The sequence below is a fragment of the Salvelinus alpinus genome, chromosome 2, assembly GCF_045679555.1.
Source record: "Salvelinus alpinus chromosome 2, SLU_Salpinus.1, whole genome shotgun sequence".
Classification (NCBI taxonomy): Eukaryota; Metazoa; Chordata; class Actinopteri; order Salmoniformes; family Salmonidae; genus Salvelinus; species Salvelinus alpinus.
The window spans coordinates 87,961,918-87,983,287 of NC_092087.1; the positions used below are offsets into that span (position 1 = coordinate 87,961,918).

Sequence of the window (21,370 nt, forward strand, 5' to 3'; positions counted from 1 at the left end):
ATCCACTTTTATTCGCCAAAAATATTTTTAATTTGTCTGTCTTGTAACAATGGACATCTCCCTAATAGTTAATTGTATTCAGTTGTCTCTCTCTCTCATTAATTCAGTTTCAATTCAAATGGGTTTTACTTGCATGGAATACATGTGTTTATATTGCCAAAGCAAGTGATATAAACAACAAACAAAAGCGAGAAGACAAAACAATATTAACAAAAAACTATTAGAAATGAACAGTAAACATTGCAGTCACAAAGGTTTGAAAAATACATTTCAAGTGTTATATTATTAGCTATGTACAATGTTTTAGCAACGTGCAAATAGTTGTAGTACGAATAGTAGGGGAAGATAAATGAACACAAGTATAGCTAGTATTTACAATGTTGTTTGTGCTCCACTGGCTGCCCTTTTCTCATAGCAACGGGCCACAAATCTCGCTGCTGGGATTGCACACTGGTATTTCGCCTAGAAGATATGGGAGTTTATCAATGTTTCATTTATTTTCAAATCCTTTGTGGGTCTGTGTAATCTGAGGGAAATATGTGTCTCTAATATGGTCATACATTTGGCAGGAGGTTAGGAAGTGCAGCTCAGTTTCCACCTCATTTTGAGGGCAGTGTGCACATAGCCTGTCTTCTCTTGAGAGCCAGGTCTGCCTACAGCGGCCTTTCTCAATAGCAAGGCTATGCTCACTGAGTCTGTACATAATTTTGGGTCAGTCACAGTGGTCAGGTATTCTGCCATTGTGTACTCTCTGTTTAGGGCCAGATAGCATTTTCATTTGCTCTGTTTTTTGGGGTGATTACTTCCAGTATGTCAAATAGTTCTCTTTTTTGCTTCCTCATAACTTGGTTGAGTCTAATTGTGTTGCTGTCCTGGGACTCTGTGGGGTCTGTTTGTGTTTGTGAACAGAGCCCCAGAATCAGCTGGCTGAGGGGTCTCTTCTCTAGGTTCATCTCTCTGTAGGTCAGGGCTTTGTGATGGAATGTGTAGGAATCGCTTCTTTTTAGATGGTTGTAGAATTTAAAAGCTATTTTCTGGAATTTCATCCTCCAAGGTCTTCTTCAGTTCCTGTTGTAGCCACAGCCACTCGTCTGTTGATTCTACTTCCCCCTGTGGATCAGTGACATCAGTCTGATTGATTGGTTAATTTATTGATTGATTAATTGGTTAACTGATTCATGGTGGATGGATGGATTATAATAGATTGATTAATTGATTGATTGATTGATCTAGGCTACATTACCTGATCTGAGTCAACGATTCTGGCTGCTCTTACCAGTCCTTCATCCTCCATGTATTCCTCTTCATCCTTCATTGGGAGAAAAGGACTCTGTTACACTCTGTGGGGAAGTTTGAAATGAACTACTTGTACTTATTATCTTTCCACACACACACACACACACACACACACACACACACACACACACACACACACACACACACACACACACACACACACACACACAAAACTTGGTTATCATCCTCGGCCACACCATAATGCACGGGCGACCCAGGAACTCTTCATCATCATCAGACACCATTATGTTGTGCATCTCCAGATCCAACTTGAGATCCAGCCTGTAGGAGATGGAGGAATATGGGGATGAATATCTGGCCACTGTAGTGATTGGAAATACACCTGGTGAAACAGGTGAGATCTCAGGGCTGAGGTTGTTACTGGAAGTAAATTCACTTACGTAGACGTTTCAACAAGATACTGTCTTTTCCCTGTGGGAAAAACAGGCAACAGAGTTAGGGTTAAGATATTAATTTGTGACACGTAAAAGTAATTTTAATTAAGGAGTGGTAAAGAGAGAGAGAGAGAAGTGGAGAAAAAGAGAGAGGAGAGAGAGAGAGAGACAGACAGAGAGACAAACTGAAAGAGAGAGAGACAGAGAGACAAACTGAAAAGCGAGAGAGACAGAGAGACAAACTGAAAAGAGAGAGGAGCGAGAGAGACCAACTGAAAAGAGAGAGGAGAGAGACAGAGAGACAAACTGAAAAGAGAGGAGAGAGACGGAGAGACAAACTGAAAAGAGAGAGAGGAGAGAGAGAGACAGAGAGACAAACAGAAAAGAGAGAGAGAATTGTGAGAAACAGAGAGACAAACTGAAAAGAGAGGAGAGAGAGAGACAGAGAGACAAACTGAACAGAGAGAGAGGAGACAGAGAGACAAACTGAACAGAGAGAGGAGAGAGAGAGACAGAGAGACAAACTGAAAAGAGAGAGAGGAGAGAGACAGAGAGACAAACTGAACAGAGAGAGAGAAGTGTGAGAGACAGAGAGACAAACTGAAAAGAGAGAGGAGAGAGAGAGACAGAGAGACAAACTGAAAAGAGAGAGAGGAGAGAGACAGAGAGACAAACTGAACAGAGAGAGAGAGAGACGGAGAGACAAACTGAAAAGAGAGAGAGGAGAGAGAGAAGCAGAGAGACAAACTGAAAAGAGAGAGGAGCGAGAGAAACAGAGAGACAAACTGAAAAGAGAGTGGAGTGAGAGAAACAGAGAGACAAACTGAAAAGAGAGTGGAGTGAGAGAAACAGAGAGACAAACTGAAAAGAGAGTGGAGTGAGAGAAACAGAGAGACAAACTGAAAAGAGAGTGGAGTGAGAGAAACAGAGAGACAAACTGAAAAGAGAGAGGAGAAGAGAGAAACAGAGAGACAAACTGAAAAGAGAGAGAGGAGCGAGAGAGACAGAGAGACAAACTGAAAAGAGAGTGGAGTGAGAGAAACAGAGAGACAAACTGAAAAGAGAGTGGAGTGAGAGAAACAGAGAGACAAACTGAAAAGAGAGTGGAGTGAGAGAAACAGAGAGACAAACTGAAAAGAGAGAGGAGCGAGAGAAACAGAGAGACAAACTGAAAAGAGAGAGAGGAGCGAGAGAGACAGAGAGACAAACTGAAAAGAGAGTGGAGTGAGAGAAACAGAGAGACAAACTGAACAGAGAGAGGAGCGAGAGAGACAGAGAGACAAACTGAACAGAGAGAGAGGAGAGAGACAGAGAGACAAACTGAACAGAGAGAGAGGAGAGAGACAGAGAGACAAACTGAAAAGAGAGGAGAGAGAGAAACAGAGAGACAAACTGAAAAGAGAGTGGAGTGAGAGAAACAGAGAGACAAACTGAAAAAAGAGAGAGGAGTGAGAGAAACAGAGAGACAAACTGAAAAGAGAGAGGAGTGAGAGAAACAGAGAGACAAACTGAAAAGAGAGAGGAGTGAGAGAAACAGAGAGACAAACTGAAAAGAGAGGAGAGTGAGAGAAACAGAGAGACAAACTGAAAAGAGAGTGGAGTGAGAGAAACAGAGAGACAAACTGAAAAGAGAGGAGAGTGAGAGAAACAGAGAGACAAACTGAAAAGAGAGTGGAGTGAGAGAAACAGAGAGACAAACTGAAAAGAGAGTGGAGCGAGAGAAACAGAGAGACAAACTGAAAAGAGAGTGGAGCGAGAGAGACAGAGAGACAAACTGAAAAGAGAGAGAGGAGTGAGACAGAGAGACAAACTGAAGAGAGAGGAGAGAGAGAAACAGAGAGACAAACTGAAAAGAGAGGAGAGTGAGAGAAACAGAGAGACAAACTGAAAAGAGAGTGGAGTGAGAGAAACAGAGAGACAAACTGAAAAGAGAGGAGAGTGAGAGAAACAGAGAGACAAACTGAAAAGAGAGTGGAGTGAGAGAAACAGAGAGACAAACTGAAAAGAGAGTGGAGCGAGAGAAACAGAGAGACAAACTGAAAAGAGAGTGGAGCGAGAGAGACAGAGAGACAAACTGAAAAGAGAGAGAGGAGAGAGACAGAGAGACAAACTGAAGAGAGAGGAGAGAGAGAAACAGAGAGACAAACTGAAAAGAGAGGAGAGTGAGAGAAACAGAGAGACAAATTGAAAAGAGAGTGGAGTGAGAGAAACAGAGAGACAAACTGAAAAGAGAGGAGAGTGAGAGAAACAGAGAGACAAACTGAAAAGAGAGTGGAGAGAGAGAAACAGAGAGACAAACTGAAAAGAGAGGAGAGTGAGAGAAACAGAGAGACAAATTGAAAAGAGAGTGGAGTGAGAGAAACAGAGAGACAAACTGAAAAGAGAGGAGAGTGAGAGAAACAGAGAGACAAACTGAAAAGAGAGTGGAGTGAGAGAAACAGAGAGACAAACTGAAAAGAGAGTGGAGCGAGAGAAACAGAGAGACAAACTGAAAAGAGAGTGGAGCGAGAGAGACGAGAGAGAGGAGAAAAAGTCAACAGTGTACACTCACCGTACAGCAGACCAATGAAACAACATGTGGTCACCAAGGTAATCAGGAAGAGGAAACAGCCGAACACAACAGCCACCACCACGGTAGGGAGGTGGTTCAACACTGGCAGAGGAAGAAGAAGAGGTAAACAAACAACAACAACTTCAAACATCTGAATACAGGCTTTGATTGAACTACATACAACCCATTGACCCTATGTAGAGCCATGTGTCTGTAAGATTCACACACACACACACACACACACACACACACACACACACACACACACACACACACACACACACACACACACACACACACACACACACACACACACACACACACACACACACACACAATTCCAGTCAAGCAAAGACTCTCATATGCCTGGGATGGTCCAGTGGTCTAAGTCTCTGTGTCTGGAGCCTTTGTACAATGTACCACTACCAGCATGGGTTTGAATCTGGCCTCAATGTACCACTGCCAGCATGGGTTTGAATCTGGCCTCAATGTACCACTGCCAGCATGGGTTTGAATCTGGCCTCAATGTACCACTACCAGCATGGGTTTGAATCTGGCCTCAATGTACCACTACCAGCATGGGTTTGAATCTGGCCTCAATGTACCACTACCAGCATGGGTTTGAATCTGGCCTCGATGTACCGCTGCCAGCATGGGTTTGAATCTGGCCTCAATGTACCGCTACCAGCATGGGTTTGAATCTGGCCTCAATGTACCGCTGCCAGCATGGGTTTGAATCTGGCCTCAATGTACCGCTGCCAGCATGGGTTTGAATCTGGCCTCAATGTACCGCTGCCAGCATGGGTTTGACTCTGGCCTCAATGTACCGCTGCCAGCATGGGTTTGACTCTGGCCTCAATGTACCGCTGCCAGCATGGGTTTGACTCTGGCCTCAATGTACCGCTGCCAGCATGGGTTTGAATCTGGCCTCAATGTACCACTGCCAGCATGGGTTTGAATCCGGCCCACTGCTCTTTCAGCTATCTCTCTCTATCCAATAAAAATATATTTAAGAAAAATAAAAAACGAATCTCAGACCAAACCTTCTTTATCGATGTACCTCTCCTCACTGCTGATTACCGTAGTGCCATCAAAGCTGTCGGACACATCACAATGGTACGTTCCGGCACTGCTCCCCCCCACAGATAACAACAAAATGGATTGCCCCGTCTGGTTCTGCACCCAGTAGAAGTCTCCACGGCCTTCTAGAACAGTTCCGTTGAGGAACCAGCGGTACTGGGGAAAGGTTCCCCTCTCCACGGAACAGTAGAACCTCAGGCCCACAATGGAGAAGTTTTCTCCCACGTCGGTGTCGTAGTGCATCGTCACAGCTCCACCTACTGGAACTGGGGGGGGGGGGGGGGGGTAGATATACTCAGCGACACAAATGGCAACTTTAGAGCACTACTTTTGTGCACTACTTTTGACCAGAGCAAAAACATTTTCACTCTGTAGGGAAAAAGGATGCCATTTGGGATGCAAACATGAAATGATGAGTTTCAATGTATGAGAATGTATAAGTCCAGTGGGTGATAAGTCTAGTGGGTGATAAGTCTAGTGGGTGATAAGTCTAGTGGGTGATAAGTCCAGTGGGTGATAAGTCTAGTGGGTGATAAGTCTAGTGGGTGATAAGTCCAGTGGGTGATAAGTCTAGTGGGTGATAAGTCTAGTGGGTGATAAGTCCAGTGGGTGATAAGTCCAGTGGGTGATAAGTCTAGTGGGTGATAAGTCCAGTGGGTGATAAGTCTAGTAGGTGATAAGTCCAGTGGGTGATAAGTCCAGTGGGTGATAAGTCTAGTGGGTGATAAGTCTAGTGGGTGATAAGTCTAGTGGGTGATAAGTCTAGTGGGTCTTGAGTGCTGAGAACAGAACTATAGGTCAAATCCTTTTCTTGAAACAGACTGTCGGACAAAGAGACAGACAGACAGAGAGACAGACTCACCAATGTGCATGGCCTTCCACTGACCGTACACCACCCGGTCTCCGTTCTCCGCCTGACACTGTAGAAAGCCCATGTGGAGATCTAGAACCACTGGAATAGAGAACGTGGCGAATCGCTCGTCAACCGTCTCCGTGCTGATGAACTCTGACCTGCTGTAGAGGGAGAAGGTGATGGGCGGAGTCCCATTGAGTGATTGACACGTGACGAGGGCAATGTAGGTCCCGTCTGTTTCCTTCAGTACCAGGAAGAGGAGGTCCGGTTCAGACACGAGCTCTGAAAGAGAGGAGAGGATGGATGGAGAGAGTTTTGAACAAGATATCATCTGAATACAGGGTTTGATTTAATACAATCCACTGACTTCACAAAACATAAAAAATAAATATAAATATGTGACAGACTTATGACAGAATCCATTTTAGCTGTCAGGAGCTTTGAGAAATACGCAGGGTGGAGTTTTCCTGACCGCGGGACCTGACCAGGGAAAACTCCTGCCCTAGACAGGAGAGAGAGGGCAACTTGGAGGAAAACAACCCCCTTCAGGGAAACGTCTCTTTGCTAAAAGAAAAAAGCATCGTTTGGTAAGACTTAGATATGTGTATACTATATATATATATATATACTGGCTGTCAATTTACATTTTAGCAGACATTCTTATCCAGAGCAACTAACAGGAGCAATTATGGTCAAGTGCCTTGCTCAAGGGCACAGACAGATGTTTGACCTAGTCGGCTCAGAGATTCAAACCAGCAATCTTTGGGTTACTGGCCCAACACTAACCACTAGGCTACCTGCCTCTATACTTCGGTAAACACATTTTGAAGGGAAATAAGAGGGCAGAATTCTTTCTTGTACTGGTCACCCCTGGAAATCAAACCCACAACCCTGGCGTTGCAAGCGCCAAGCTCTGCTAACTGAGCCACACAGGACAATGTACAACTTATTTCATGGAAAGAACAGGTGTTCCTAGTGTTTTGTACGCTCAGTGTGTATATAGAATGTTTATAGATCTAATTTATTAGATTTAATAAATAACTTTTGCTAAATGAGAAAAATGTTACCTCAAAATTGTTTTAGTGGATTGACTTAAACAGTTGTGATGAGACAGATTAAATGTTTATTTAAGCAAGACTAGTGGCATCCAGTGAAAGACTAGTGGTATCCAGTGAAAGACTAGTGGTATCCAGGGAAAGACTAGTGGCATCCAGGGAAAGACTAGTGGCATCCAGGGAAAGACTAGTGGTATCCAGGGAAAGACTAGTGGCATCCAGGGAAATACTAGTGATATCCAGGGAAAGACTAGTGGCATCCAGGGAAAGACTAGTGGTATCCAGGGAAAGACTAGTGATATCCAAGGAAAGACTAGTGGCATCCAGGGAAAGACTAGTGGTATCCAGGGAAAGACTAGTGGTATCCAGGGAAAGACTAGTGGCATCCAGGGAAAGACTAGTGGCATCCAGGGAAAGACTAGTGATATCCAAGGAAAGACTAGTGGCATCCAGGGAAAGACTAGTGGTATCCAGGGAAAGACTAGTGATATCCAAGGAAAGACTAGTGGCATCCAGGGAAAGACTAGTGATATCCAGGGAAAGACTAGTGATATCCAAGGAAAGACTAGTGATATCCAGTGAAAGACTAGTGGCATCCAGGGAAGACTAGTGATATCCAAGGAAAGACTAGTGGCATCCAGGGAAAGACTAGTGATATCCAAGGAAAGACTAGTGGCATCCAGGGAAAGACTAGTGGCATCCAGGGAAAGACAAGTGATATCCAGGGAAAGACTAGTGGCATCCAGGGAAAGACTAGTGATATCCAGGGAAAGACTAGTGATATCCAGGGAAAGACTAGTGATATCCAGGGAAAGACTAGTGGCATCCAGAGAAAGACAAGTGATATCCAGGGAAAGACTAGTGATATCCAGAGAAAGACTAGTGGCATCCAGGGAAAGACTAGTGGCATCCAGGGAAAGACTAGTGATATCCAGGGAAAGACTAGTGGCATCCAGGGAAAGACTAGTGGTATCCAGGGAAAGACTAGTGATATCCAGGGAAAGACTAGTGGCATCCAGGGAAAGACTAGTGGCATCCAGGGAAAGACTAGTGGCATCCAGGGAAAGACTAGTGATATCCAGGGAAAGACTAGTGATATCCAGGGAAAGACTAGTGGCATCCAGGAAAGTGTTAAAAAATGTTGGTGACATCAAGTGGTTTCTGTTAGAATTACATGAGGGGGTGTTTAACCCCATCAAATAAAATAAAAGGTTATTTGTCAAGTGCACTGAATACAACAGGTGTAGTCCTTACAGTGAAATGCTTACTGACAAGTCCTTAACCAACAATGCAGTTTTAAGAAAATAGAGTTAATAAAATATTTACTAAATAAACTAAAGTAAAAAATAAAAACAAAAGTAACACTAACAACAATAACAATAACAACAAGGCTATATACAGGGAATACCGATACAGAGTCAATGTGCGGGGGTAAAGGTTAGTCGAGGTATTTTGACCATGTAGGCAGGGGTAAAGTGACTATGCATAGTGATGTGGACAGAAAGGAACTTGAAACTCTCGACCCGCTCCACTACAACCCCGTCGATGTGATTTTTATTTTTATTTAAAAAAAAAAAATTATTCACCTTTATTTAACCAGGTAGGCCAGTTGAGAACAAGTTCTCATTTACAACTGCGACCTGGCCAAGATAAAGCAAAGCAGTGCGACAAAAACAACAGAGTTACACATGAGATTAACAAACGTACAGTCAATAACACAATAGAAAAATCTGTATACTGTGTGTGCAAATGAAGTAAGGAGATAAGGCAATAAATAGGCCAATAGTGGTGAAGTAATTACAATTTAGCAATTTACACTAGAGTGATATATGTGCAGATGAGGATGTGCAGGTAGAAATACTGGTGTGCAAAAGAGCAGAAAAACAAAAACAAATATGGGATGAGGTAGGGGTAGTTGGTTGGGTTATTTACAGATGGGCTGTGTACAGCTGCAGCGATTGGTAAGCTGCTCTGACAGCTGACGCTTAAAGTTAGTGAGGGAGATATGTCTCCAACTTCAGTGATTTTTGCAATTCGTTCCAGTCATTGGCAGCAGAGAACTGTAAGGAAAGGCGGCCAAAGGAGTACGGGAAAACCACGCTGGTTGACTTGTCTAACATACAAGACAAACTGGCGCAGAGAGACAGGAAACACAGGGATAAATACACTGGGGAAAATAAGCGACACCTGGAGGGGGTGGAGACAATCACAGGAACAGGTGAAACAGATCAGGGCATGACAGGGCCAGATCGATTAGAAAGGCCTGCTCGCAGAAGTGTTTTAGGGAGCGTTTGACAGTGATGAGGGGTGGTCGTTTGACAGCGGACCCATAATGGACGCAGGCAATGAGGCAGTGATCGCTAAGATCCTGGTTGAAAACAGCAGAGGTATATTTAGAGGGCAAGTTGGTCACGATGATATCTATGAGGGTGCCCATGTTTATGGATTCTGGGTTGTACCTGGTAGATTCCTTGATCATTTGTGTGAGATTGAGGGCACCTAGCTTAGATAGTAGGACGGCCGGGGTGTTAAGCATATCCAAATTTAGGTCACCTATCAGTACGAACTCTGACGATAGATGGGAGACAATCAATTCACATATGGTGTCCAGGGCACAGCTGGGGGCTGGGGGGGTCTATAACAAGCGGCAACAATGAGGGACTTATTTCTGGAGAGATGGATCATGTTCGGTCCTCCTTTTCCTGTAGTCCACGATCATCTCCTTTGAGCTCATGTTGAGGGAGAGGTTGTTTTCCTGGCACCACACGGCCAGATCTCTGACCTCCTTCCTATAAGCTGTCTCAACGTTGTCGAGGTGGGAAAGCGCAGTGTTGGGCGCGATTGAGATTGCGTCATCTGTGGACCTGTTGGGGCATTATGCAAATCGGAGTGGGTCTAGGGTTTCCGGGATGATGGTGTTGATGTGAGCCATGACCAGCCTTTCAAAGCACTTCATGGCTACCGACATGAGTGCTACGGGGCGGTCGTCATTTAGGAAGGTTACCTTCGCTTCCTTGGGCACAGGGACTATGGTGGTCTGCTTGAAACATGTAGTTATTACAAACTAGGTCAGGGAGAGGTTGAAAATGTCAGTGAAGACACTTGCCAGTTGGTCTGCGCATGCCACCCTGATTCTAGCTCCGGGGTGAAGTTTCCCCATAGAGCAGTGGTTTCCAACTATGGGTACTAGGACCTCTGGGGGTACTTGGCCTACCCACAGGGGGTACTTGAGAAGACTGATGAGACCACAGGCCTACTGGTAAAATGCACATGAGGGGTACTACGGGCAGAGCAACATTCAGTTGGTGGTACAGTAACCAAAAAGGTTGATAACCACTGCCATAAAGAATAATAGAGGACTCCTCTTTGTATCTGTCCCATTATGACATCTGTGAGAGCACGGACAGCACCATTGAGGGCATCTCCATTTTGAAGTAGTCCATTTTCTTCTTCTACTACTTCTATGAGTTGGTAAACAAACTGAAAGGGTGCACACTGCCACTTGCATTGTGTTGTTTGAACAGGTATAAAGCCAAGGTTGGTGATATACTGTCAGCTGCAGTTATGGAATGTTTGCTCACAAGCATAATTCATAGGCTGATCCCTCCTGATGACCCGGATGGAATTATGTGATCCTTCCTTAACCCATAGGAAGTCCCACCCTGTTGACTAATTCATAATGGTGAAATCCCTCTATGTTGCTGCCCATGCAAAAACTTTTTTTTTTGGCACTAGAGCCCTCTATCTCTGAGTATCCCCTAGGGACAGATGTAGGATCAGCTTCCCCTCCCCCAAGCCTCACCTTAAGCATTAGTGTGGAAAATGCTAAACTGACTCAAGATCAGCGTCTAGGGGAAACTTCACCCTACTCCATAATTATGTGATACAAATGACCCCTGACCTCTGACCTTTGACCTTGATGACCTTGGCAGTGCTCCTGGAGGAGTAGACCTCGGTCAAGTTGAGTTGGTTGGTAGCAACACAGGTGTACTCCCCGCTGTCCTCGGGCACCATCCTGTAGCATACAAATACAGATATTGTCAACAATATTTCCAGTGAGTTTTCACATATTTTCAAGAAGCTAAATAATAAAACATTGACGAAGATCTATGTGACTGGAATGGTGTATTTGTCAATAAATATATCAGTTCTCTTCAGTTTTTTGCATATCCAATGCACCCATGATCTAACATGCATCTTCAGGTGGGCAAAAGTGAACGTCTGAAAGACAAACACAAGACAGACAGACCAGACAGCCCAGTAATAACAGACCATCCACAATACAGTACCTGTAGATGAAGAGTTGTTCCTGTGTCTGATTGTGTAAAGGAGACAGGGGGAGGGGCTTCCCATCCACCAGCCACTGGTAGGAGACGTGGTTCCCTTTGGTGATGTTACAACGTAGGGACAGTGGCTTCCCTTCGTAGAACTCCACAGATCCTGATTGGACTACAACCTCTGCACCGTTGACTGGGACTGTGGGAGAACACATACAACCATACAGTACAACCATAGAATCTGATAATGTTGTGTTCTAATTCTAGGAGGGCATTTTAGATCTATGAAAACATTTTAGTTCTATTAAGACATTGTAATTGTATAAAGACATTCAAATTCTATGAGGACATTCTAGTTCTATGAAGACATTTGAATTACCTGAGGACATTCAAGTTCTATGAGTACATTCTAGTTATATGAGGAAATTGTAGTTCTGTGAAGACATTGTAAACGCAGCAAAAAAAGAAACGTCCTCTCAATGTCAACTGCATTAATTTTCAGCAAACTTAACATGTGCAAATATTTGTATGAGCATAAGATTCAACAACTGAGGCATAAACTGAACAAGTTCCACAGACATGTGACTAACAGAAATGGAATAATGTGTCCCTGAACAAAGGGGGGGTCAAAATCAAAAGTAACAGTTAGTATCAGGTGTGGCCACCAGCTGCGTTAAGTACTGCAGTGCATCTCCTCCTCATGGACTGCACCAGATGTGCAAGGTCTTCTGTGAGATGTTACCCCACTCTTCCACCAAGGCACCTGCAAGTTCCTGGACATTTCTGGGGGGGAAGGGCTCTAGCCCTCACCCTCCAATCCAACAGGTCCCAGACGTGCTCAATGGGATTGAGATCTGGGCTCTTCGCTGGCCATGGCAGAACACTGACATTCCGGTCTTGCAGGAAATCATGCACAGAACGAGCAGTATGGCTGGTGGCATTGTCATGCTGGAGGGTCATGTCAGGATGAGCCTGCAGGAAGGGTACCACATGAGGGAGGACAGCGTTGAGATTGTCTGCAATGAAAACAAGCTCAGTTCAATGATGCTGTGACACACCGCCCCAGACCATTATGGACCCTCCACCTCCAAATCGATCCCACTCCAGAGTCCAGGCCTCGGTGTAGCGCTCATTCCTTAGACAATAAACACGAATCCGACGATCACCCCTGGTGAGACAAAACCGCGACTCATCAGTGAAGAGAACTTTTTGCCAGTCCTGTCTGGTCCAGCGACGGTGGGTTTGTGCCCATAGGCGATGTTGTTGCCGGTGATGTCTGGTGAGGACCTGCCTTACAACAGGCTTACAAGCCCTCTGTCCAGCCTCTCTCAGCCTATTGTGGACAGTCTGTGGTCTAGAGTTTTTTTCCCTCTGGTTGCACATGTGACATGCTGGTAAAAATGATGTAAGACGGATTTAAGTTTGTCTGTTAAAGTCCCCGGCCACTAGGAGCGCCACTTCTGGATGAGCATTTTCTTCTTTGCTTATGGACTTATGCAGCTCGTTGAGTGCGGTCTTAGTGCCAGCATCAGTTTGTGGTGGTAAATAGACGGCCATGAAAAATATAGCTGAAAATTCTCTTGGTAGATGGTGTGGTCTACAGCTTATCATGAGGTACTCTACTTCAGCAATACCTTGAGCAATACCTTAATACTAGACATCGCGCCCCAGCTGTTATTGACAAATAGACACACACCCCCACCCCTCGTCTTACCGGAAGTAGCTGTTCTGTCCTGCCGATGCACAGAAAACCCGGCCAACTGTATATTATCCGTGTTGTCATTCTTGGTGAAACATACGATATTACAGGTTTTAATGTCCCATTGGTAGGATAGTCTCAAAATGAGCTTTTCCAGTTTATTCTCCAGTGATTGCACATTGGCTAATAGAACGGATGGTAGAGGCGGGTTACCCACTCGCCGACGGATTCTCACAAGGCACCCTGATCTTCGCCCCCTGTATTTCCTTATTTTCTTCATGCGAATGAAGGGGATTTGAGCCTTGTCTGGGAGAAACATTATATATTTCGCTTCTGACTCATTAAAGAAAAAAATCTTTGTCCAGTTTGAGGTGAGTCATCACTGTTCTGATATCCAGAAGCTCTTTTCAGTCACAAAAGACAGTAGCATCAACATTATGTACAAAATAAGTTACAAACAACAAGAAAAACACACAACTGGTTAGGAGCCAGTAAAATGGCAGCCATTCCCTCCAACGCTAATTCTGCCAGAACAAAACAAAAGTATTAATACAGGGCCTATGACTCACCGACTACTCTGAGGTGGTGTCTTTGACTGACTGTGGGCTGTATTACTGTGTTGTTCTGGACGCTGGCTACACACACCATGTGGCCCTCGTAGGAAGCAGTGATGAACAGAGGGAAATTGGCCATCTCACCAGACAGAGCACTGTAGAAGCCTAAGGTCTTGGACCGGTCACCTTCCCTGAGGACAGATTACAGTAATGGATTGGATACATAACAGTGGCAAAATGTATATTTTATTGTATTTTTATACATGGCATTATATTGACAGGGCTCTGTAGAACCTTAAAGCTGCAATATGTAACTTTTTGGGGGCGACCCAACCAAATTCACATAGAAATGTGAGTTATAGATCTGTAATCCTCATTAAAAGCAAGTCTCAGAAGCGGTAGATCTGTTCTATGTGTGCTATTCCTATGCTTCCCGTTCTTAAGATTTGTTTTTGCATCTTTTACTTTAGATTTTGTACACCAGCTTCAAACAGTTGAAAATACTATATTGGTTATTGAAAAGATACTTCACAGTGGTTTAGGGTACAATGATTCTCTACACTATACATGCTTGTTTTGTCACATAAACTGAAATTAGGTGAACTATTCTAATTTTAACAACCAGGAAATGGCGGAGCGATTTCTGCATTGTGCATCTTTAAGGTCTTGTCTCATGTGAGTTTCAAATTGACCCCTAGAACCCTACCCCCTAGGCACTGAGAGAGTGCCATCCTCTACCAGCTATTCAGGTGGGTGTTGCCTACTTGCCTGCTGATATATTCATTTTGACAACACCTCCTGTCAGATCTCCAGTACTTAGGGTCTTGAGGTAGATATTGTAGCGATCTTAACCAAACACTTAGCAAAGGTTCAGAAAATGATATTTTGGCGTAACAACTAAGGTTTTGGGTTGACAGTCGTTTGACTCTCGGTCAGGGCTACCCCCTGAATTCCCTACAATACAGCAACACCCACCTGAATAGCTGGTAGAGGATGGACTCTTCTTTAGGGTAATGCAGCACTTCACACTGGAATTCTTCTACAGTCTTCTCTAGGGCTGTTGAGGGGCCGTACAGCAACGGTCTGCCTAGGACTGAGGCTCCTGGGACTGAGGCTCCTGGGACTGAGGCTCCTGGGACTGAGGCTCCTGGGACTGAGGCTCCTGGGACTGAGGCTCCTGGGACTGAGGCTCCTTGGACTGAGACTCCTGGGACTGAGGCTCCTGGGACTGAGGCTCCTGGGACTGAGGCTCCTGGGACTGAGGCTCCTAGGACTGAGGCTCCTGGGACTGAAGCTCCTGGGACTGAGGCTCCTGGGACTGAGGCTCCTGGGACTGAGGCTCCTGGGACTGAGGCTCCTGGGACTGAGGCTCCTGGGACTGAGGCTCCTGGGACTGAGGCTCCTGGAACTGAGGCTCCTGGGACTGAGGCTCCTGGGACTGAGGCTCCTGGGACTGAGGCTCCTGGGACTGGGGCTCCTGGGACTGAGGCTCCTGGGACTGAGGCTCCTGGGACTGAGGCTCTTGGGACTGAGGCTCCTGGGACTGAGGCTCCTGGGACTGAGGCTCCTGGGACTGAGGTTCCTGGGACTGAGGTTCCTGGGACTGAGGCTCCTGGGACTGAGGTTCCTGGGACTGAGGTTCCTGGGACTGAGGTTCCTGGGACTGAGGTTCCTGGGACTGGGGTTCCTGGGACTGAGGCTCCTGGGACTGAGGCTCTTGGGACTGAGGTTCCTGGGACTGAGGTTCCTGGGACTGAGGTTCCTGGGACTGAGGCTCCTGGGACTGAGGTTCCTGTGACTGAGGTTCCTGGGACTGAGGTTCCTGGGACTGAGGCTCCTAGGACTGTGGTTCCTGGGACGGGGGGAACAGGGGGTACACAACACAGTCAGACACATTCAGAAACACACACACACACACACACACACACACACACACACACACACACACACACACACACACACACACACACACACACACACACACACACACACACACACACACACACACACACACACACACACACACACACACACACACACACACACACAACTTAGACAATGGCACAAAACTTACTTGTCTCCTGGCAGAAGGTGTAGAAACCTTCAGAGAAGAAGAAAAAGAAGACTGACTGTTGGTGTTCTATATAATAATAATCTGAAAGCCATAATAACAAGTACAGCACAACTCACCCAGTAAAACGACTACTGTTGTTCTGAGAGTAGTCATCTTCTCTCCTTCCTCCTTATCCACAAAACCCAATTTGACTGGAAGTTTGTTTTTGACTGAAGAAGCAGATATGGACTTTTGTTGTGTGTGTACTGCAGTTAAAGTGGCTATGGAGGGTGGTGAGAGTGAATGAAGGGTGGAGACAGAGAGATAGAGCGAGAGAGAGCAGGATGTGGGGACCGATAAAAATAACAGAAAAAAGGTTAGGACCTAGTAACCTACACGCCCCACTACACACACATCAGACACACACACCAGACACACACTCCAGACACACACACACACACACATACACTCCAGACACACACACACACACACACACACACACACACACACACACACACACACACACACACACACACACACACACACACACACACACACACACACACACACACACACACACACACACACAGAACTGATAGTACTATACACCGCCCCTTCCCTTATACCCCCTCTCTCTAACAGCAATTCCACGAAAACACAACATGCTTCAAATGTCGCAACTTTATTAACACACACACGAGATGTAGCATTACATTTTGTATTGTTTCAGTATTCATAACAATTATTCCATTAAAAGTCATAAAACATTTGAAAAGACAATTTACAGTCTTAATTTTTTTCACTTTGGTGCAATTTTCACAAGTATGTGGTACATTTTCACAACTCTAAATACAAGACTCTAAACAGATAATCAAAATGTCACGTGGTCAAAATTTTAAGCACATTTTCAATTGACTGAGTACTACAAACAAATTCACAAAGTCACCAAATTGATTTTGTTCACTCTTTCAATTTGCACACATATTCAAGTATCTGCCTTTCAAAATGCAATATTCACTTTACTTTTGATATGATTTTCTTGTCATTTGTTAACAATACATTTGTCTATCACTTAATCAAACGTCTCAAAACGGATAACTGCTGAACCAAAATGGAGTAGTGCTTAGCTTACTTATATAGTTGCATAACTGCTGAACCAAAATGGAGTAGTGCTTAACTTACCTACATAGTTTCATAACTGCTGAACCAAAATGGAGTAGTGCTTAGCTTACTTATATAGTTTCATAACTGCTGAACCAAAATGGAGTAGTGCTTAGCTTACCTATATAGTTTCATAACTGCTGAACCAAAATGGAGTAGTGCTTAGCTTACCTACATAGTTTCATAACTGCTGAACCAAAATGGAGTAGTGCTTAGCTTACCTATATAGTTTCATAACTGCTGAACCAAAATGGAGTAGTGCTTAGCTTACCTATATAGTTTCATAACTGCTGAACCAAAATGGAGTAGTGCTTAGCTTACCTACATAGTTTCATAACTGCTGAACACTGTATCACATCATCATTCTCCATCAGCCAGTGTGCTTCAACAGGACAACGTGGAGAGTCACTGGAAGTGCTTCCATTCAGAATTGTACTGTACAATGCACTGCTGAAATACCTGGGTTGTATATTACAATATATTTATACCTGACTTGTATAACAATATGTTTATACCTGGGTTGTATATAACAATATGTTTATACCTGGGTTGTATATAAAAATATATTTATACCTGAGTTGTATATTACAATATATTTATACCTGAGTTGTATATTACAATGTATTTATACCTGGGTTGTATATAACAATATGTTTATACCTGGGTTGTATATAAAAATATATTTATACCTGAGTTGTATATTACAATATATTTATACCTGAGTTGTATATTACAATATATTTATACCTGGGTTGTATATAACAATATATTTATACCTGGGTTGTATATTACAATATATTTATACCTGGGTTGTATATTACAATATATTTATACCTGGGTTGTACATAACAATATATTTATACCTGGGTTGTATATTACAATATATTTATACCTGGGTTGTATATAACAATATATTTATACCTGAGTTGTATATTACAATGTATTTATACCTGGGTTGTACATAACAATATATTTATACCTGAGTTGTATATTACAATATATTTATACCTGGGTTGTATATAACAATATATTTATACCTGGGTTGTATATTACAATATATTTATACCTGGGTTGTATATAACAATATATTTATACCTGAGTTGTATATTACAATGTATTTATACCTGGGTTGTACATAACAATATATTTATACCTGGGTTGTATATTACAATATATTTATACCTGAGTTGTATATAACAATATATTTAGACCTGGGTTGTATATTACAATATATTTATACCTGGGTTGTATATTACAATATATTTATACCTGGGTTGTATATAACAATATATTTATACCTGGGTTGTATATTACAATATATTTATACCTGGGTTGTATATTACAATATATTTATACCTGGGTTGTACATAACAATATATTTATACCTGGGTTGTATATTACAATATATTTATACCTGAGTTGTATATTACAATGTATTTATACCTGGGTTGTATATAACAATATATTTATACCTGGGTTGTATATAACAATATATTTATACCTGGGTTGTACATAACAATATATTTATACCTGGGTTGTACATAACAATATATTTATACCTGAGTTGTATAACAATATATTTATACCTGAGTTGTATATAACAATATATTCTACTCGTTATCCAAATGTCATTGATACACTGTAAACTGATGAATTTCAAGCAGAGAGACAGGCGATACTGTATCAGTTGACGAATCTGTCACGTTCCTGACCTGTTTTCTGTTGTTTTGTATGTGTTTAGTTGGTCAGGACGTGAGCTGTGTGGGAATTCTATGTTGTGTGTCTAGTTTGTCTGTTTCTATGTCCAGCCTAATATGGTTCTCAATCAGAGGCAGATGGTAATCGTTGTCCCTGATTGAGAATCATATATAGGAGGCTTGTTTTGTGTTGGGATTTTGTGGGTGTTTGTTTCCTGTCTCTGTGGTTGTCTGCACCAGATAGGTCTGTCTCGGTTTTTGCACATTTTGTTATTTTGTATGTTGTTTGTAGTGTTTCACTTGTTCTTTTATTAAACATGTTGAACACTAGCCGCGCTGCACTTTGGTCCAATCCTTGCTACTCCTCTTCGGATGAAGAGATGGAGGAAAGCCGTTACAGAGTCAGACAGAAAAGGTGTTCTTGAACAGTGTTGCATGAGGCAGAAATAGCTACATCAGACTACACTAGGACGTTATAACTGTAGCCTACTGCATTACAAAACCTACACAATACCCCATATATCTGATCATTTGTTCTACACATGTACTGTATAAGGATAATGAAACTAAGACTGACACATGTACTGTGTAAGGATAATGAAACTGTAAGACTGTCACATGTACTGTATAAGGATAATGAAACTGTAAGGCTGACATATGTACTGTATAAGGATAATGAAACTGTAAGGCTGACATATGTACTGTATAAGGATAATGAAACTGTAAGGCTGACATATGTACTGTATAAGGATAATGAAACTGTAAGGCTGACACATGTACTGTATAAGGATAATGAAACTAAGACTGACATATGTACTGTATAAGGATAATGAAACTGTAAGGCTGACACATGTACTGTATAAGGATAATGAAACTAAGACTGACATATGTACTGTATAAGGATAATGAAACTGTAAGGCTGACATATGTACTGTATAAGGATAATGAAACTGTAAGGCTGACATATGTACTGTATAAGGATAATGAAACTGTAAGGCTGACATATGTACTGTATAAGGATAATGAAACTGTAAGGCTGACACGTACTGTATAAGGATAATGAAACTAAGACTGACATATGTACTGTATAAGGATAATGAAACTGTAAGGCTGACATATGTAATGTATAAGGATAATGAAACTGTAAGGAGGACACATGTACTGTATAAGGATAATGAAACTAAGACTGACATATGTACTGTATAAGGATAATGAAACTAAGACTGACATATGTACTGTATAAATCAAATCAAATGTTATTGGTCACATACACATGGTTAGCAGATGTTAATGCGAGTGTAGCGAAATGCTTGTGCTTCTAGTTCCGACAGTGCAGTAATATCTAACAAGTAATCTAACAATTCCCCAACAACTACCAAATACACACAAATCTAAAGGGGTGAATGAGAATATGTACATATAAATATATGGATGAGCGATGGCCGAGCGGCATAGGCACGGTGCAATAGATGGTATAAAATACAGTGTATACATAAGATATTGTCACGAATCCCGTTTCCTGAGTCTGTTTTTTGCCTGTGTTCTGTTCTGGAGTGTTTTTTCCGGTGTCCTGGAACGCACCCTGTCTGGTTGCCGGGCGATTTAGCTAGTTGGGAGATCTCAGATTACCCGCACCTGTATCCCATCAGCTATCTGCACACCTGGTCCTGATCATCATCTCTCCTCTTCATAAGCCCGAACCTGACATCCATTCCCTGCCGGATCGTTAGCCATGAACAGTATGTTGTGCCAGCGTATCAGCCTCCAGCTTGATAGAATTTGTTTTGTTGTTTTGTACGTCTTGCTTGCCTTAAACTTACCTCCGTTTGTTCTGTCTTCAGTTATTCACCCGGATCACTTACCCCATTCCTGCCTGGTCGTCGGAGGCTTCCGCTACTCCCTTGGATCCACCTATTCACTTCCATCAACTCACCGCCGCTGCCCGCTACGCCACCTGGATATTTCTACCCCTTCATATTCACTTGTAAATAAATACTCACCTTCTTCCTACTCTCCTTGTCCTGGTCTGCTTCTGGGTTCGATTTTGAAAGAACGTGACAGATATGAGTAATGTAAGATATGTAAACATTATTAAACTGGCATTATTTAAAGTGGCATTGTTTAAAGTGACTTGTGATCCATTGTTAAAGTGGCCAGTGATTGGGTCTCAATGTAGGCAGCAGTCTCTCTGAGATAGTCATTGCTCTTTAGCAGTCTGATGGCCTTGAGATAGAAGCTGTTTTTCAGTCTCTCGGTCCCAGCTTTGATGCACCTGTACTGACCTCGCCTTCTGGATGGTAGCGGGGTGAACAGGCAGTGGCTCAGGTGGTTGATGTCCTTGATGATCTTTTTGGCTTTCCTGTGACATCGGGTGCTGTAGGTGTCATGGAGGGCAGGTAGTTTGCCCCGTGATGCGTTGTGTACCCTCTGGAGAGCCTTGTGGTTGAGGGCGGTGCAGTTGCCGTACCAGGCTGTGATAGAGCCCGACAGGATGCTCTCGATTGTGCATCTGTAAAAGTTTGTCAGGGTTTTGGATGACAAGACAAATTTCTTCAGCCTCCCGAGGTTGAAGAGTCGCTGTTGCGCCTTCTTCACCACACTGTCACCACACTTTCTTCACCACACTGTCTGTATAGGCTGTCTCGTTGTTGGTAATCAAGCCCACTATGGTTGTGTCATCTGCAAACTTGATGATTGAG

At 43.2% G+C, this 21,370-nt stretch overlaps 1 protein-coding gene across 2 annotated transcripts; it reads right to left on the reverse strand.

Annotated features, from left to right (window-relative positions):
• Nucleotides 1–102: 102 nt before the first annotated feature.
• LOC139568027 (Fc receptor-like protein 3) lies at nt 103–16,208 on the reverse strand. Of its 2 annotated transcripts, XM_071389710.1 has the most exons (13): nt 15,951–16,188; nt 15,835–15,861; nt 14,736–15,042; nt 13,776–13,951; nt 11,520–11,706; nt 11,139–11,245; nt 6,185–6,457; nt 5,286–5,588; nt 4,243–4,344; nt 1,698–1,728; nt 1,494–1,578; nt 1,244–1,309; nt 103–1,110 (listed from the first exon to the last, which is right to left on the reverse strand). In XM_071389710.1, the coding sequence occupies exons 1-13, from the start codon at nt 15,985–15,987 to the stop codon at nt 1,021–1,023; spliced, it is 1,791 nt and encodes a 596-aa protein (XP_071245811.1). In that variant the 5' UTR covers nt 15,988–16,188; the 3' UTR covers nt 103–1,020. The 2 variants fall into 2 exon arrangements, 1 of the variants encoding a protein (XP_071245811.1); XR_011673491.1 differs by lacking the exon at nt 103–1,110 and having other exon boundaries at nt 1,255–1,309; nt 5,303–5,588; nt 15,951–16,208.
• Between the last annotated feature and the right edge of the window lie 5,162 nt (nt 16,209–21,370).

What these genes read in the sequence shown, in the direction of transcription:
- LOC139568027 (XM_071389710.1), bottom strand. Translation starts at nt 15,987, where the DNA reads ATGACTACTCTCAGAACAACAGTAGTCGTTTTACTGG. An exon ending in GTGGAAGGCCATGCACATTG is followed by an intron (nt 5,589 to 6,184) that starts GTGAGTCTGTCT and finishes CCCCCCCCCCAG; the next exon opens with TTCCAGTAGGTGGAGCTGTG. An exon ending in GAGGTACATCGATAAAGAAG is followed by an intron (nt 4,345 to 5,285) that starts GTTTGGTCTGAG and finishes TTCCTCTGCCAG; the next exon opens with TGTTGAACCACCTCCCTACC.